Here is a 16,758-nt window from a genome sequence, read left to right as displayed (position 1 = left end):
TGCTGAGAGATGCTGACGGCTGGTGTGGGAGAGTGGCTGCAGTGGTACCCGGGGCCCTCCGAGGGGAGCTGCACACAGGCCAGGCACCCCAACCTGGCTGCTGCTCCTTGCATCCTCAAGCTAAAGAACAGTTAGCTGACAAGAGGGATAGAAACCCAGGGGCCACCAGTGCCCTTGGCTGCACTGGCGTGGTCCCTCAAGACACAAACCACGCAGTGTTCACAACTGGCCCCAAATGGGTTTGAATCGTACACTTCCAAGCAGTGAGCACAACCCAGGTTTATGAGATCAGGCACAACTGCCCCCTGCCCTGAGCGTAGCCCAAGACAGTCTTGAGATCACAGCAGCTCCCAAGGATCCCTTGTATCCTCCAAGCTGGAGGGGCCCAGGCTGTCCCACCCCACAGTGGAGGCCCAGAACTGGCTCACTTCCCTAAGGAGGTGCCTTCGGGAAGCCCCGCTCCGTCAGTGATACAGCAGCAGAGGTCGTTGAGAGTAGCAGACATTGTCTTTGAGCAGGGGTGACCCCACAGCCATGCGCACTTTGTTCCAGCGGGGGCCCTTGTTGTAAATGGGCTTGGCAGATCTGCAAGACCAGCGCGTCAGGTACCTGCAGAGGGGGACACGGCATGGCTGTGAGGGCTGGTGGCCACATGGACAGAGCTAGGGGGGGGCACTGCCTCACCGCGCCATCTATGCAAACCCTTTCACCAGCTCTCCCTTCTCCAAGGGCAGGGCTCTTCCGGGACTGGCTGCAGCGTGTGCTGTAAACAGATGGGCCGGGCCCTCGCTGCCGGAGTGTGTGGTCGGGTCAGGGCCAGCCGGCAGCCCAGGGCCACGCGCTGCCTTGATCTTTATGAGTTGTCGGTGTTTGGGAGTTTGCTCGGGAAGAGCAGCTCCAGAGCAGATCACTCCTCTGGCTCGGGGCAGCGGGGGTGGGGGGGAGAGGAGGCTGATGTCAGGGCCTGGAGGCGCCCTCTACTCTTCCCCACTTGGCTCACGGCCTCCAGCCTTGAGGTGCTCCCCCGGGCACTTGTAGCCAGTGTGGGACCCCTGACCCTCACTCAACACATGACGGGAGCCAAGGGGCGGGGGCTAGCATGAGCTCCAGACCTAGCCCAGGCAGGTTCCTGTAAGTATAGCGGGAGGGGAAGAGGGCTGCCGCCCATGGTCCTCTGGCCTCCTTTGGGGATGGTCAGGCCCTGTCAGTTCCCGGAAAAGTGGCTCATGCCGGTCGGGACCAGGGTTTGCTTTGTCCAGAATGGAACCCGGCGCCCGTCCAGAGAGGCCCATCCTCGCTCTGGCGGCCCAGCTTCGGCAAAGGCCAGCAGCCTTCCTGCAGCCATGCAACGCTGGAGCCCAACCAGCCTGCCCTGGTGACCCTCAAACAAGAGGGTTTTTTTCATTTAAAAAAAAAAAAAAAGGAGTTAGGAAGAGAAGCAAGAGGAATCGATTTAAAAATAAGCTTAAAGAAAAAAAAAAAGAACATCCATGGCCCTGGCCAGCGCAGATAGAGATGATGGGGCGTGTGAGCAGTGCCCCAGAGGGAGTGTTCACCGGGACCTGAGCACCCGGGCTGCTGCCCACAAGCTATTCTTCACCCCATGCTCTGGAGGGACTTAAGGAGACTGGGCTCCAGGAGCCCTGATGGCATAGTACTTATATGAGTTAGGCTGCTAAACACAAGGTCAGCAGTTCAAAACTGCCAGCCATGCTGAGAAAGGAAAACAAGGCTCTCCACCCCTGTCTCAGAAGCCCACAGGAGCAAGTTCTACCCTGTCCTACAAGGTCCTTGAGTTGGAGCTGACTTGATGGCACCGAGTTTAGTTTCTGTTTTGGGGCCCCAGCCCAATGTTTGTGGTCCATGGTGCAGCCTGGGGGTGGGAATTGGTGGGGCTGGCCTGGGTGGCCTTCGGTCAACTCTCGGGAACCCCGCAGATCTAGAAAGCATCAGGGTCCCGTCCATCTTTCCTGCGAGGGGTGGGGAGAAGGGCACACGGCCTGGCTCCATCGGGCCCCAGCTGAGCCTGAGCCGGAGCCAGTGCAGGCAGCTCGAGGGCCGCTGGGTAGAATCAGTCTCCCTCCTTCCCCTCAGGGCGGCCTTTTGCAACCCAAGAGCCCCCACACGCCATCAATCCCGTGTCACGTTAAAGGACACCAGCTGTATGGGAGGGTGTCTGGCCTGGTTTCAAAGATCTGAGCTCAGGATGGACTGCATGCCTGCTGTGACTTATACAGACGGGGGAGGCGGCCTCAACCCAAAGGCCTGTGTCATGTTGGAGAGAACGATGAAGAGGTTAATCTTTCCTGCTTTTGACTGGACAGCTGGCAGCTGCAATGCGGGAGGGTGCAGGTGGAGGTGGGCATGGGGCTGGAATACTGGTGAGGCACTGGTAAAGGTCCAGCGTCCAGGGGAAAGGCAGGCAAAGGACCAGGAAACATGCCCACCTCCTGCACCCCTGCCCAGCACCACGTGCTGGGACGCGCCTGGCTTGAGCCTTCCGGGCTTGGGTTTTGTTGTGATCTGGGAGGCATGATTGAGGATGGTGCCTAGAGGGCCCTTTAATCTTCCTTAGTTCAGGCTGGTTCTGGCCGGGGCGACGACCCACTGAATGAGGGAGGGCAGGACCACTGGCAGAGGAGACAAACCAGCCCCGGGCTGGCACTCCGTACCTCGGCAGGGGAAGCCTGGGAAGGCGGGAGCGCTGCCCCAGCTCAACTCTCCCCGAGGCCAGAGGGCGGCTGGTTTCCGTCCACTGTCGGGGCCTTCTCCGCAGGGCCTGGTGGGCACCGTGTTGGTGGTTCAGCTTTCCTGCACCTCTCTGACTGTGGCCTCGAAGCTGTCTAGTGCACGACTTGCACAGCTGCACACAGCAGCCCTGCCCAGAGCCCTCCCATTTCTAAGACCTCATTCTACCCTTTCCTAACTCCCGTGCTGGAGAGCTGGGATCCTGAAGGTTTGTCGAAGTCCTGTCAGAAACAGCAGTTAGCACTTTCTCACACCCAATCAGCAGCGCGGGCCTTCCTCCCCTCAGCCGGCCCCTGTGCTATGGGGCTGCCTGGGAGGGAGAGGAAAGGCTGAGGACAGAGGGGGTGCAGCAGTGTCGGGTGGTGCGGCTGGCCAGGAGCAGGCAGAGTGGCCAGGGAACGGGCCAGGTCCCTGAGCTGAGAGACGAGCTCTCCAGTGGAATGCAGTCGGAGGTGTGGGCCGCAGGTGGCATGCTGCTCATGTCCAGGGAGGGGGCTTACCGGTTGAGTTGGGGTTTGCTCTTGGGAACAAACCCTTCAGGAAGCCGAGGCCTATGGTTGGGAAGCAGACCTGCAGGGAGGAAAGTGTGCCTAAGGGGAGGATCTCATCAGTCCCCTCAGTGCTCAGGGGACCAGAGCGAAAAGTGGAGGGGTCAGGAGGCTGGGGTGGAGGTGCCTTAGGACCGCTTCCCTTCTAGGAGGGGCTGGAGCAGTGACCGTACTCTCGGGGGCTCCTACCTGCCCGGTGGGCCATCTTCACACACTCCTCAATCTTGCGATGCTCTTCCTGGCACAGGCCTGTGATCTTTCGGGGCAGCATGCCTCCGTGGGGCCGGATGAATTGACTCAGCAGCAGGACATCCTAGAGGGGACAGCAGGGTCAGGGGGCAGCCTAGGCTGGTTTCCAAAGCTGGGGAGCCAGGTCAGGGGAGGTTCCTATACCCCGGTCCTTAAGATGCCAGCGTCTCTCTTAGGCAGTGACCTGTACACTGCACTGCCACCTTCACCTTCCGCAACCCAACTGTCCTGTGGGCTTCTTTACAGGAGCAGAGACTCCTGTCCTCCTGCAGAGGGGTGGAAGGTTTTCAACTGCTGAGTTTGCAGTCAGTAGCCCGCCGTGTAACCCCTCCCTGAGCCACCAGTGCTCCATCCTCACAGGCACTGAGGTCCACCTGCATGGAGCTCCCGTGCCCCTCAGGAGATGATGGTGTGCCAAAGTCTGAGGACAGCAATGCTTCCAGGAGAGCTACCTTTTTGTGTCCCTGTAGGCTCCTCCCTGCTGAGGAGAGGTCTGAGGGTACCCTCCTTGGGTGGGATACTCTCCCCTCAAGAGGAAGACCTCGCACCATTCCTGCCCTCAGAGCCTCCCAGCCATGGGTCAGAGCACATGCAGACAGTCCCTCCGCTGCCCCTCACCCCCAGCCCCCATGATGAGAAGCCAGGCGTGTGAAGACAAGATGGGAGGTCTCACCTCACCTCTTCTCAGGTCACATGTGTGGGGCCTTGGCCTTTGGTTGGACCATGTTCCCACCAGGTCGCTTTGGAAGGAGCAAGGCAACAGGGGCCAACAGAGCCAGGAGCTAGCCAAGACACGGCTTTCCTTACAACTCGGACAGGTGGGAAAAATACAGAGGGGGTTAGAGCACCCTCCACCCAGCAGCTTCCGGGCCTGGCAAGCTGTCTGGGAGAGCCTGACCTGTGGCCTGGGAGGAGCCTGATGGATAGCCCCAAATTTGTTAATCACTGGACAGCTCCTAAGGGCCCCTGGGCCCGATTCCCATCCTTAGAATCTTCAAAATCTGACGAAAAGAACTTGGATTGGATTAATCCGGGGCTAATAAACTGCACTCCACCGCCCCAGTCCTCCCCTCTGTGGTCGGCTGCCAAGCAAGTGTCAGCTTTCCGCAGCTCAGGCTAATGGTGCTCTGTGTGGAAAGGGGTGCAGGAAAACAACGGCAGCCTGGCCCTCGGTGGGGATTAGCTTTTCTCTGCTGGATAAACTGAGCCCAAGCCCGGGGCATTTCCTAGAAATGGCTAGGAGGAAGAGTACCCAGGTGGCAGGGCAGTTGGGGGTGGGATTCCGAGTGTGCCAGCAAGCCCGCTCACTTCCATGTCACAGAGGCCTATGACCAGGGTCCCTCTGCCTCCATGCTTCCTATTATTCCGGGCACCATCAGCAGAAGGATAGGGCAGATCTGTTCCCTCCCCCTTCTTCTGCAAGCAGGGGCTCGAGGCCAAGGTCCCCCAGTACAGGAGATTAGCTGGGTCACTCTGCTCGAGTCCCACACAGCCACGTGGCCTCTCCTGCTCTTACTACCTGGCCAGGATCTCTGTCCTTAGTCATCCCATTCCATGGAGGGGCAAAAGGACACCTGGCAGGTCAAATGGGCCCAGAGCCTGAATCACCTGAAACCCAAAGACAGGTGCTTAATGTCTCCAGGTGGTGCTCTTCCGCCCCCGGCCTCCTGGATCCAGCCAGAGGTGTGCAGAGTGCGCGTCAGCAACGTGGGCTCTGCCACCAGCTAGCTGAGTCAAGGCACACTAACCCACCTCTCCCTGTCTCCGGTGAGGGCACACAAATGCCCACAAGGCTCGCACAGAGCGCCTGCAGCACCGGCCTGCTACCTGGAGGCGCTGCTCACGACGAGTGTCTTTCCAGGAAGCAGCAGTTCTAGGAAAGCCCGAAGAACCAGACGCTCTCCAAGTCCAGTACGAAGGGGCAATAAGGTGTTCCCAGATGACAGTGAGGACCGAGTGCCTCTTCAAAGACATACTCTCATGATAAACAGGGGGAGCCAAACCCAAGTCACCCTGCAAGTCACAGGGCCTGTGACCCAAATACCAAATTGCAACAAACTAAAATCTTTCTAGTTGTCTCGTCGATTGCAACTCCTGGTGACATCATGTGTCAGCACAGAATTGCACTCCGTTGGGTTTTGAAGGGCAGACTTTTCAGAATCGGATTCCCAGGCCTTTCTTCCGAGTGCCTTTGGGTGGGCCTGAACTCCACCCTTCCAGTTAGTCACTGCGTGCTCATTGTTGGCATCACCCCGTGACTCAAACCACAAAGGAAATCTGTGGCCTCAAATTCTGGCCACACGTTTCAATGATCCAAGTTGCTTTAAGCAACAAGGAACCCAGACTCCACCCCAGACCAACCAACCAGTCCCTGGGGATGGGGTGCCTGCATTTTCTTACAGACCCTGAAGGATTCCAACAGGCAGCGAGGACTGCGAGGTGTTGGAGAAATGCTTCAGCCGCTGCGGCTCCCCACCCCACATCAGTGGCTGGCGGCAGCCTCGGCTCCAGTTCACCAGGGCAGATGAGATGGGAGATGGGACGGCAGGGCGGGGGCCGCCGGCTGCACACTTACCTCATAGTTATACTTGTGCTTCAAGTTCCAACGACAGATGGGACACTGGCCAGAGGGGTTGGGGGGATCTGGACTCTCCTTGGGAGTGTCTGTGATGCGGCCTTCTATCTAGGAAGGAGAGGGCCTTCTCAATGAGGGGGGCCAGGGATCCGGGGCAAGCTCCCCAGAGAGCGGAAAGCTGTATCTCTGGTGGACCCTAGGATATGGTTAGTGGCCTGTACTTCACCCTGCTGTCAGGAGGGTGGGAGGGGCTTGTTGAAAGTTACCTTTCCTTTCTAAACCAAACCAAGACACCTGCTGGACAAGCTGACGGCTTGGCACCGTTCTTCCCCCCAACCCCCCACCCCCGAAGCAGTAACACATGAACTTGGTAGAGACTTTCACAATACCTCCGAGAAGCAATCTACTTTCCCCTTCAGGGCCTGTCAGACACACATGTCTAAGCCAGTGCTTCTCAATTAGGCTGATGGAGCCCCTCAGGGGCATTTACCTGGCACTGTCTTCAGAGAGACTTCCTGTGTCATGGTACTTAGGGGCAGGGAGGGGGTGGCAGTTGGCTACTGGCATCTAGAAGGCAGAGGTCAGGGGTGCTGACTAAGGCAGTCGGCAGTCCCCGCCTCCAATAATGACCTGGCCCCAAACACCAGCAGCGGAGAGCCCCGACTGGCCTGTGCAAGCAGGCACCTGCATGCGCGCCGCCTCTCCTTCGGAAACCAAGCCAGGAAGGCTCATTTCTCCATCAAGCTGCTTCTGTTGCTTTCTGGAGGCTCTAGGTGAAACGGCCTCCCTCCTGTGCTGCAGTTGTGGGAACACTACAGACCAATGATCTGGGGGTTAGCTCCCTGGGCTAGACCAGGGCCTGGCAGGCTGGCTGACAGGTCCTGGGCTGTGGGGGCGAGGAGCTGGCCTGTGCAGGGTCCTGGACCCTGCCTTTCTGCCAGGTAACCCCAACCACATGGGAAATGGAGGTGCATGGGAGGGCCTGGAAGGAGGGCCCTTGGGGGACCCGCAGGGGTAAAGTCCTACTTTCTGACTTCCTAGTATATACACGAGGGGCTTCAAAAAGGTCACGAAAAACAGAATGACGAGACAATGGAATTTTCCCACAAACTTTTCCAGAACTCCCGGTATCTGGCTCTGTACTAGGAACAGCTCAGGAGCATCTCACCACATTCCCACAAGCTAGTGAGGCAGGTGTCACGAGAGCCCAGGGCGAAATGCTGAGGTCAGCGGCTCGCTGTGCCGGGGGTGGGGGTAGGGAGTGTGTTCTCCCCTCCCCTCCCTAGGGGCATTCTACAAAAGGAGAGGGACCCTCTTTCACCCTCAGAACGCAGACAGCTCTCTCCTCCAACACAGTTTTGGGGTGAAGGCTTTTTCTGGAAACCAAAAAGGAGCTGGCAGGAAGGGGCCCCTTGGGTGAGAGCTGCTTGGAGGCTCAGCAGTAAAAAGGCCGAGGGCGCACTCTAGGGAAGACCCCACCAGGGAGGGGAGCTAGGGCTCCGCCTGGGGGAGGACTGGCTTGGCTGGTTGCCAAGAGGATTACTCCCTGGTTGGGAGAGAAGTTAGAGAGGCTTCTGGGAGCTCTGTGGAGTGGCAGGGAATTCCTTGGAGGCATGGCAGGCCATGTGAAAACGGCACTGTCTTTTAGGGATTATAGGCTAATCCAGGCCCCATGACTCCCTGAGGTAGGGAGGGGAGATGGGCCCAGGGAGGCCAAGCGGGCTACGAAGGGCAAGGGGTGGAAGAGGAATTGTTCCAGCCAGAGGCTTCGCCTTTTAACAGCAGCACTTAAAGAGTGGCTTCGTCCTTCTAGGCAGAAAGGAAAGGCATGCAGGCCAGGCTCTTGGGCCTGGGTCAACTTCCTCTGGCCCTCAAGGCCTGCCACTGCCTTAGTGTCTCCTTTAGGAAATGGACTGACCACTGAGCACATCAGCAAAGGCCTCTGAGAGCCGCTCTAACCAGCCCAGGCACAGAGACCATTCCTGATTAACCCCACTGGAGTACACAGTGTGATTGTGGGATTTATGGCCACAGAGGGAGCCGAGGCCGGGGCAGGAAGCCAGTTTGGGCCTCCCTCCCTTGCTGCGAGGAGCAGGCAGGCAGCTCCAAGTGTTAAAGAGGTCAACTCGGTGATACTCACTGTAGTTGTCTTCCCGTCTTGGATCTCCACCACTATGGAGAGAAAGAGCACAGTCAGGGCTGCCATTTAACAAGGAACAGGGAGTTTTCAGAGAATAGCTCCAATTCTATTCTTGCACTCATCCATGGTCAACACCAACCGGCCGGCTGCCCCCACCCAGGTGCCAGACTCCCTGCCCTAGGGGCTGCGTGGGGCAAGCTCAGCATGCCCAGGCAGTGTCGGGTCTCTGGGGTCAAGGGGCTCCACACTGCTTTTGCCTTTGCGAAGAGAGCGTCTTCATCTTAGTTCAAGGTTCTGCCCCCCTCGTGTGCTAGCAGTAATGACCGAGAGGTGGTGTAAAGGCACGGACCAGACAAGGATGGTTTTTGACCACACGAGAGTTTGTAATCTAAGCTGGACCTCACACTGTGGCCCCAGAGAGGATAAGCAACGGGACTCCCAGAACCCATCCCGAACACCTGCTGCAAGAATTGGCGCTAGGACAGGTGTGTGTGTGTTCGAAATCCTGGTCCCCTCTCCCTGCAGGGCTGTTTTGTCCCCTGCCCTGGAAAGGGAGGTGGAAGAGAGGCACCTGGGTCCAGGCAGAATTGCAAGGAGAATGCCACCAGTCAGATGAGAACCTCAGGGGACAAGCACCAGCTGAAGACATCTGTCAAGCAAGCTCCAGCATTTCCTGTCTTCCAAAACAGACTGCAGGGTGACGACGCCAACAACAGTCAAAGGGAGGACTATGGGAATACCACACACTCAACAAGGGCGGATGGACGGAGCAACAGACAGACAGAGTTCCCGGTGTACATCCCTCCTTGCTTTTCTAATGGTCAGAAAGAGAGACCCCACATGAAACTGTGAGCACAGGGCCTGGGACCCAGCAAACACTCAAGACCACTGCTGCCACCGAGTGTGCCAACTCCTTGCGATAACCCCACAGCAAAGCCGAGCACCGCTCCCTCCGGCTGCTCTGCCTGCCCGTCTCTGCGCGGGCACAGAGCCCCTTCTCGCTGGCGGGTGAGAACTGCTCATCGTGCCAGCAGCCCACCATGAAACATGCTGTGCACTGGGATCTTCGATAAAGAGAGCTTTCAATTTTGGCCACAGTCCCCTGTGAGCTGCTAATGACTTCTGCAGGAGCGCAGGCGCACAGAGCTAGGCTGTCTCAAGCCCAAACACTGTACTTGAAAGGCAGCAGCTCTGCCCCAGGTGAGTGGCAGTGTAGACTGGTAAAAGGCTTCAACCACTGACAACGCAGGCGGAGCTGTGGCCCTCTCAGAAAACCATCCTGGGGCACGTCCACAGGGCTGTGCAGGCTTCTGGGGGCCCACAGGCAGCCCCACTGTCTACACTAATCATCTCTTCGAATGCTGTGTCTGAAGGCGAGCTCAGTGCCTTATTTATTTATTTGTGTGTGTGTATTGGGGGGGTGCTTTCCGTATTTTCTAAAGTTTCTTAAGTAACCATGTACTGTTTTCACAATTAGACATTTAGAAGAGAATGTCTAAGGAGTAAAGGGAGCTAGTTCTAAGGCAGCTGGAGGCCCGGGGCAGCGTCTGCGATTACTGAGCACTGTGACCGACACCTAATTGGTCGCAGCCGGCCAGCCGGCAGAGCCCTGCTTGTGTGCTGTACGAGGCCATTCATAAAGGCGCACTACTCCCAAACCACCAACCTGATTGGCCATTGGGGTCCACGCCAGGCACACAAAGGCCTGCCACCATGAACAAGCGGGAAAGCCCTGGGGCTCTGCAGGGAACCCCCATAGTCACTTGGCAATTCAGACAACCTGGTTTCTCCACTAAAGGAAAAAGCCCCCCCCCCCAACCCCCCTTCCCGAGTTGCTTGTCCTGCACTGAGAGCAGCCCCGGTCACAGCCTGCCAGCCAGCTCAGGAGAGCAGGGAGGCACATGCCCAGTCCAACAGGCTTCCAGATGCCCTGCAGAGTGTGGGTATTCACCAGCATCATGCTGGGAGAGGGGCTGAGCGCGGCCAAACCTGGCCCCCAACCAGGAGCTTCCCGATATGAAAGCACCCCAGAGACACCTGGCACCAGTGGAACCCGCACAAGACAGTGCCCGAGAGGCAGTGTGGGCCAACATGTGGTTCCCCTCTCGGACAGGCGCTGTGGCCCGGACCGCGAGGTAAACAAGTCTAGCAAAACACACATCACTCCCGGCACAGAACCAGCTCCTGAAGTCATAGTCTGGTCCTTGGAGAGGAGATCAAAGCCCGTGGCCAGCCCCTCTGCTCACGGCTCCCCACACAGCAGCTCCGGAGCCCTGGGACTATCAGCCGCTGGTGCCAGCGATCGGCAGATGCTTATCACATAGATAATTTGTCAAATGAGAAGGCCTGACTCGAGAACTCAGCGGGATGGAGATGGATCGGGGTGGGGTCCCTGTGTGCGTGTGGGCAGAGGCTCCGGTGGACTCACTGTCTTGGAAATTGGGAGATAGCCATCAGGGTGGTATTGATTTTCGGTGTGCACACACAAACATGCCCAAACCCAAACAAAACCTGAGCCCCACGGCATCCCCTCTGTCTCCGTTTACTCCTCCTCTGGGGGGGGGGGAGGGGGGAGCCAAGAGAAGCCGGGCTGTGGAGGTAAGCTTGTTTCTCCCGCAATGGGCTCCAGCTTATATCTGAGACAGGACGGTGTAAAGTCAACTCTGCAGAGGGGTGGTGGGGGGTGTTTCAAACCAGGATTGAGGGCCGGGAATTCTCATACACACTCTGAGGTGATGCTTGCTGAGCGCCCGAGGAGGGGAGCGCCTCGCTCTGCTGGCTGTGGGGAGGGCAGTAGAGCTGGACGACAGCCTCTGCCCTGGAGGAGGAAAGGAAACTCAAACAAGCCTGGGAACCTCGCCGTAATAAAGTCCATGCCTCGTAAAGAGGTCCTTTGAGTCCTTGAGTAAATACTCGCCTAGGCTGCAGGCCAGGCTAACTGAATTATGCTGCTCTGGAGCTCACAGACTTGTGGCTAGGTTGCGGTGAGCACAAGACCTCTGTGGTCACATCAACACAGGCACAGTAAACTGCCCTGGTGGAGACTCAACTGCACCTCGGGAAGAGAGGAAGTGGGGACGGGTTAATGCTCAGGAGTGGGAGGTACTACTGCAGAAAGTGCCACAGAGCAAGGGCCCTTGGAAGGATCCATGGAGACCAGATCCAAGCAGGCTATGACAGGCTGGAGTAACAGAGTGGCAGGGGGGTGGGGGGTGGGTATGGTGCACTTGGGATGTGTGTGCCTGATTTCTGACCACTTTCCCCTCACTGCGTGTTACTGCCCCTCGTTACTCCCACCATACATTTCCTATGCCTTCCATCGCTGTTCTGCCCCCTCCCCCTCGGGCCTGCACCCCTGTACTGTGGGCACAACCAGGAGGCTTACTGCCGCACAAGTCTCTTCCCATCAGGCTGTCCAGCGTGCTCTTGCTTACAGCGTCTGGGCCCGCACCAGACTCAGGATCACTGTGTACTCAAGGCCTCCGTGGACTTGGTGTCTCCCGGCCGGGGGGCGCCTCTTCCCGCACTCTGCTTTTGAGAGCTGCTGTCGACCTGATTCTGACTCATGTGGGCAGAGAATCGTCCATAGGGCTTTCGAGGCCACGACTGTGGGGAAGCACATCACTGGGACTGTCTTCTGCAGGGCCCCTGGGCGGGTCTGAGCCACCACCCTCCAGCACTATGTGGGACAGGAGTAGATCGGCAACTCTTTCTAGTCAGCTTCAAGCCTGGAGGCTCCGCTGAAACCTGGGCACCACGGGGCCCTGTGTGTAGTTGAACCAGAGGGTCTACCCTCCCAGGAGGCCCACTGGCGTGGCGAGCTACCCATGGGGATGTTAACAGTAAGGTCAAAATCGAAAGCACCAGCCGTTCTGCAGGAGAAAGATGCAACTGTCTGCTTCTGGAAAGAGATGGTCTTGAAAACCAAGGCAGATCGACCTTGTCCCACAGGGTTGCTCAACAGACTTGATGGCAGAGACTTTGAATTTGTTTTTTTGGGGGGGCAGAGCTCCCAGCATCTTAGCTTAAGTTGCACCGAAGTGTTTTGCTCTGAACAGGTGACTCTGGAATAGGTGTCTCGAATGCTTTAGAGACCTCCCCTCTCTCCCTCCCTTCTTTCTCAGGCTGCCTGACCGCCTGTCACCTCCTCGTCTGGCATGTGAGGTCCTCCCTCAGCTAACCTAAAGAGATGAAGCCAATCCACTTTGGCTTTACTCAACACACTCTGCAGAAAGTGCCTGATGGCTCATTTCTGCTGAGTCGGCTAGTCATTCATTTGCTTGCCTTCAGTACTCCTTCCGAGGGCTCTCGGAGACAGGGGCAGGGGTGGCACTTATGGGGTGCGTGTTTGTTGGACGCTCACCGCTAGGTTCAAACCACTAGCTCTTCCACGGGACAGAGGTGATGCTACCAGCTCCTGTCCGGCCACCGTGAGTCAGAATCAACTCAATGGCAGTGGGTTTGGGTGTAGGTGTAACACAATCTGCTAAGTCTGGGAGCCAGGAGGGGAAGAGTGCTGGCTCTTCTTCCAGTTCCGCTGCTCCCCGGGTGTGATGGTGGGCAGCCCTGGCAGCCCCTGGGCCGGGTCAAAGGGAGCACAGCAATGACTTCCTTAAAGGTGACTGAGAAAGCTGCATGGGAAAAAACTAGCGCACAACAAAACAGTCATTTTCATTTGGAGCCCTGTTCAATCTTGCTTCTTTCATATATACAAGGATTTATCTTTTTGGCTTTGGGTGTTCCCTTGCCAAGGCTTCAGAGCAGGCTTCTCAAAGGTGCATTGTGAGATGTTTAGCAGCATTACCAGTAGTACCAGTCCTCAAAGCCAAAATTATCTGCAGACACTGGCCCTGCAGCTCAGTCCTCGCTTGATGAAAGTGCACAGTCCCATCCAATGCTTGGAAAAGCAGGGTGCCTAAACATCTGCAGCATGAAATCCAGCTAACTCCCATGACTTTAAATTCTCTGTATACAATATTACTTGTACAATATATACCAGCTGGGACCAGTCAAAATTAACTTCAGGCAAAATATTTATTTTATGCCTTATAGAGTGGATGGGTAGAATATCAAAGAGAAAACTTCTCTCCCTTAGAGACAAGGTGGCTCTCAAAGTCTGTAGATGATGGGTGGTGGGTAGTATGGCCGCATGTGGAGTCCAGGTGGGGTACTGGTCACACACTGGGTTGCCAACTCCAGGGCCAGCAGTTCGACAACTCAGACGGGGCTTTCTGCCCTGTAGAGCTACACTCCTGGACACGCACAGGGTCTCCGAGGGTCGGATGAGTTGGCGTCGCCTTGATGGCAGGGAGTTTGGTTTTGAGTAGCTGCATGCAAGATGCTATTTTATTCAAGTCGGTCTAGCACTGAGCAGCTAAGGGCTATTCGTGAAGGGTTGAAATGAATATGAAAAGCGACAAACCAAACGTGAAAACCAAGTATGAGGACACATCAAAAAGTACTGCTACTGGGGTTTCAGGTCATACATGCCTGGGTTTACTCCAAACAAAAGTATGTTTAAACATGCGCCTGATCAGTGGTTGCAGATAAGTTCTCTCAGTAATACCTGTCTTAGTCTTGCTAGGATGCCTTCAAAAAGGAGATCCAATAAAAAAAAAATCACTTCTACGGGGATTTGCTGGGCCAATTTATTCCAAGACAAAGAAGTCAGCCCAGAGGTTAGGGTGACGGTTTTTCTTTTTGGATTTCAAACGGCAATCTTCATAGATTTTCTTGAAGGATATAGGTTGGTCACAGGGGCCTATTAGGAAGACGTTTTCAGGAAAAAGAGAACTGCACTGCAGGGAAAAGGTCAGTAAAGTCATTGCCAGTACAGTTTTGGTATCAATAATGTACCTGCTCATTCTTAGAGGGCAGCAAGGGCCGTCTTAAGAGAATTTTGTTGAGACCTCAAACCATCCATCTTCCCTATAGCCCTGATCCTGCTGCCCCTTCTGACTCTTTGGTGTGTCCCCAAAGCAAAGGACATTGCAAAGGAACATGGTGTGAGTTCCTTGAGGATACCCACACTGCCACTTTGATGTGGCGCGTAAACGGACGCGCACAGAACTCTTCAGGGGGAAGCAGAGAAATGGAAACTGTCTTCAGACGTGTACATACCTGGCCCTAAACGACAGTGCCACGCCTTGCTTTTTGTTTAATACAGGTTTCAATGTTTAGGGAACATTACATTTGTGGCTTACCTTGATGTGTATAGAATAGGGCTTTTAGAGACTCACCTGGCTTATATAGTCTATCATTTCAAAAACTTTTTGAAAAAGTTATTTTAAAATTAATTGCAAACTATAAGAAAAATCTACTCCTCTTGCCCAGGGGTAGGCTCTTTGCATCCGTGCATGCGGCTCTGAAGTGAAAATGACAATAAAACTATCATAGTTTTGTTTTCATATAATGGTGATTTCACTTGTTTGTAAAAATGTTTACGGCTCTTGAATAGCTTTTAAATTGTTGTGAGGGACAGATTTGTCTTTTCTGTCTCAAGGTTTGCTGTAGCCTATCAGGGAATACAAGAGCTATATTCCTTAGGTTGGCTGTTAACTGCCAGGTCAGCAGTTCAAAAGCACCAGCCCCTCTGCAGCAGGAAGAGGAAGCTTTCTACTCCCATGAATAGTCTATAAAACCCACGTGGACAGTTCTACTCTGTCCTATAGGGTCCCTGTGAGTTAGAATCGACTCAATGGCAGTGAGCTTTTTTGCCTATCAGGAAACATAGTAACAATAAACCCTCTTACACTTCCAATTTCACAAAGGATGTGCTAATTGTAGCCAGCGATGGACAGTTGGCCTGCACCTTAAAAACAGGGCCTATTTTGCGGAGTGGGAATGAAACACTTTTCATGAAATATGACCTCTTTCATGCCTTGATGGAGCGATTGGTTTACTTACTGTTACCTTGGCAGTATCTGGACCTTGTTTGTTTGGGGAAGTGTTCCAGTCTCCCCTTTATAGCTAAATTCTTTAGACATACCCCAGACTTCCTTTTCTTCATCAACTCTCTTGAGTCCCTCAAATGGGATTTTGAGCATTCTGCTGGAATTGCGGCTGGAATGCTACAAGGAGACTTCTTGGACAATGCCTCTGGTCTCTTCTCTTAGGCTTTTAATTCCTTGAATATTCTCCTCCTCTAGATTCTTCTTAGCTTTTAGGGTGATGTGTGCGTGTGTAATCACTTTTCTTGTCCATCACACACCTATTTTCTCCTGCTTCTAGCAGTATACAAAGTCGGCTACGTTTCCAAAGGCTTTTCAAATTCCTCCTTAGATTCCATTCTGTGATAGCCTGTCGTGACACACCTCTTTATAAAAAATTCTAAATGCCTCTGGTAACGTCCCTGCATTTAATCAATGCGTGCCTTGTATTGGCCTGCACACATATCATTTAATCATTTCTGGGAAAGGGCTGTCTGGTCTCTTTTAAAGTTCTCGGCTTTTAGTAAGCTCGAAGTTGTTGCTGGAATCAGGTCGTCTTTCTAGACATAAGATTGTTGAAAAGCAGGTCCAAGATCCAGGAACTGCCTGTCTCGGCCGCTCAAGGGCCTTTCCACCCGGGCCTCCGCGTCTCTAGGTCGAGACCAGAGGCAAGAACAGAGAAAACCGCCTACAGATGACAGCCTTTTTAGATGGGGAAATGGAGAGGGAGACCCAGGGGTTCTTGAATGAAGAAGGAAGCGGCTCGGGAAATAAGGGAGAATTATCTACCAATCCTTACTGAAAACCTTCCTAAACCCTGGCACCGATTTCCTTCTGCTCCTGCGGACCAGACGGGTCTTTCGTCCCTTCGTTCCCTCCCTCTGCGGGCACTCACAAGGGGAGGGCAGGCAAGGAAACAGCACCGACCCCTTCGACGTGTCAGAACCCAGCGAAGGGAAGGGCAGGGCGAACGGGGACTTCTCATCTGCAACCTCGGCAGGGTGGTCGCGACCCCACACTCACCTTCCCGGAACCCGCGGGCTGGAGGCCGGGCCCAGCCCGTCGCCGCCGAGCCCCCTAGGAAGCCTCGGAGCAGCCGCCCGCAGCCGGACACCAGCGAGCTGAGCGCCGCCATCTTGGAACGCCCACCGTGACCTCTGGACAAGTGCACTTCCGTTTCCGGAGCGGCGGGCGCGCAGCCGCAGTGGGAAGGCCCAGGAGCCGCGCGCCTTTCCGTGCCTTGGGGTCTGCGAGTCCCGCTGCTTCCGTGTTCCTCCTCGCGTCGGCTTGGGGCTGAGGGGAGCGGCCTCTGAACCAGGGTCGGGGGGAGGCCTTCGACTCGCCAGCCCCCGCCGCCTCGCGGGGCTTCCTTCCTCGCTTGAACTCGCAGGCACAGCCGTGATTTCGGCCGAACCTTCTCTTGGGTGCGCGCCGGAAGTGGCCGTCCCGCCTCGTTAGCGCCGCGGGATCAGGGCGACCCCGAGCTGGAAGCGAGGACCTCCTGCCTGGCCCCCAGCCGCCTCCACCAGCAAAGAAATCCGAGCACCTCGCTAACCAAGCCTCCGCCCT

The 16,758-nt window shown here is 55.7% G+C and overlaps 2 protein-coding genes across 2 annotated transcripts in view; one reads left to right on the top strand and one right to left on the bottom strand.

The window, feature by feature from the left end:
- The window catches only part of RSPH9 (radial spoke head component 9), a 42,386-nt gene that overhangs the window by 11,741 nt on the left and 13,887 nt on the right, over positions 1–16,758 (top strand). The gene's annotated exons all lie outside the window — the stretch shown is intronic.
- On the bottom strand, positions 246–16,359 carry MRPS18A (mitochondrial ribosomal protein S18A). Its single transcript, XM_075555032.1, has 6 exons — positions 16,213–16,359; positions 8,261–8,292; positions 6,121–6,228; positions 3,486–3,609; positions 3,249–3,318; positions 246–609 (listed from the first exon to the last, which is right to left on the bottom strand). The coding sequence occupies exons 1-6, from the start codon at positions 16,322–16,324 to the stop codon at positions 465–467; spliced, it is 591 nt and encodes a 196-aa protein (XP_075411147.1). The 5' UTR covers positions 16,325–16,359; the 3' UTR covers positions 246–464.

This window comes from Tenrec ecaudatus, chromosome 7 (assembly GCF_050624435.1).
Source record: "Tenrec ecaudatus isolate mTenEca1 chromosome 7, mTenEca1.hap1, whole genome shotgun sequence".
NCBI lineage: Eukaryota > Metazoa > Chordata > Mammalia > Afrosoricida > Tenrecidae > Tenrec > Tenrec ecaudatus.
This window is presented reverse-complemented; position numbering and strand designations above follow the sequence as displayed.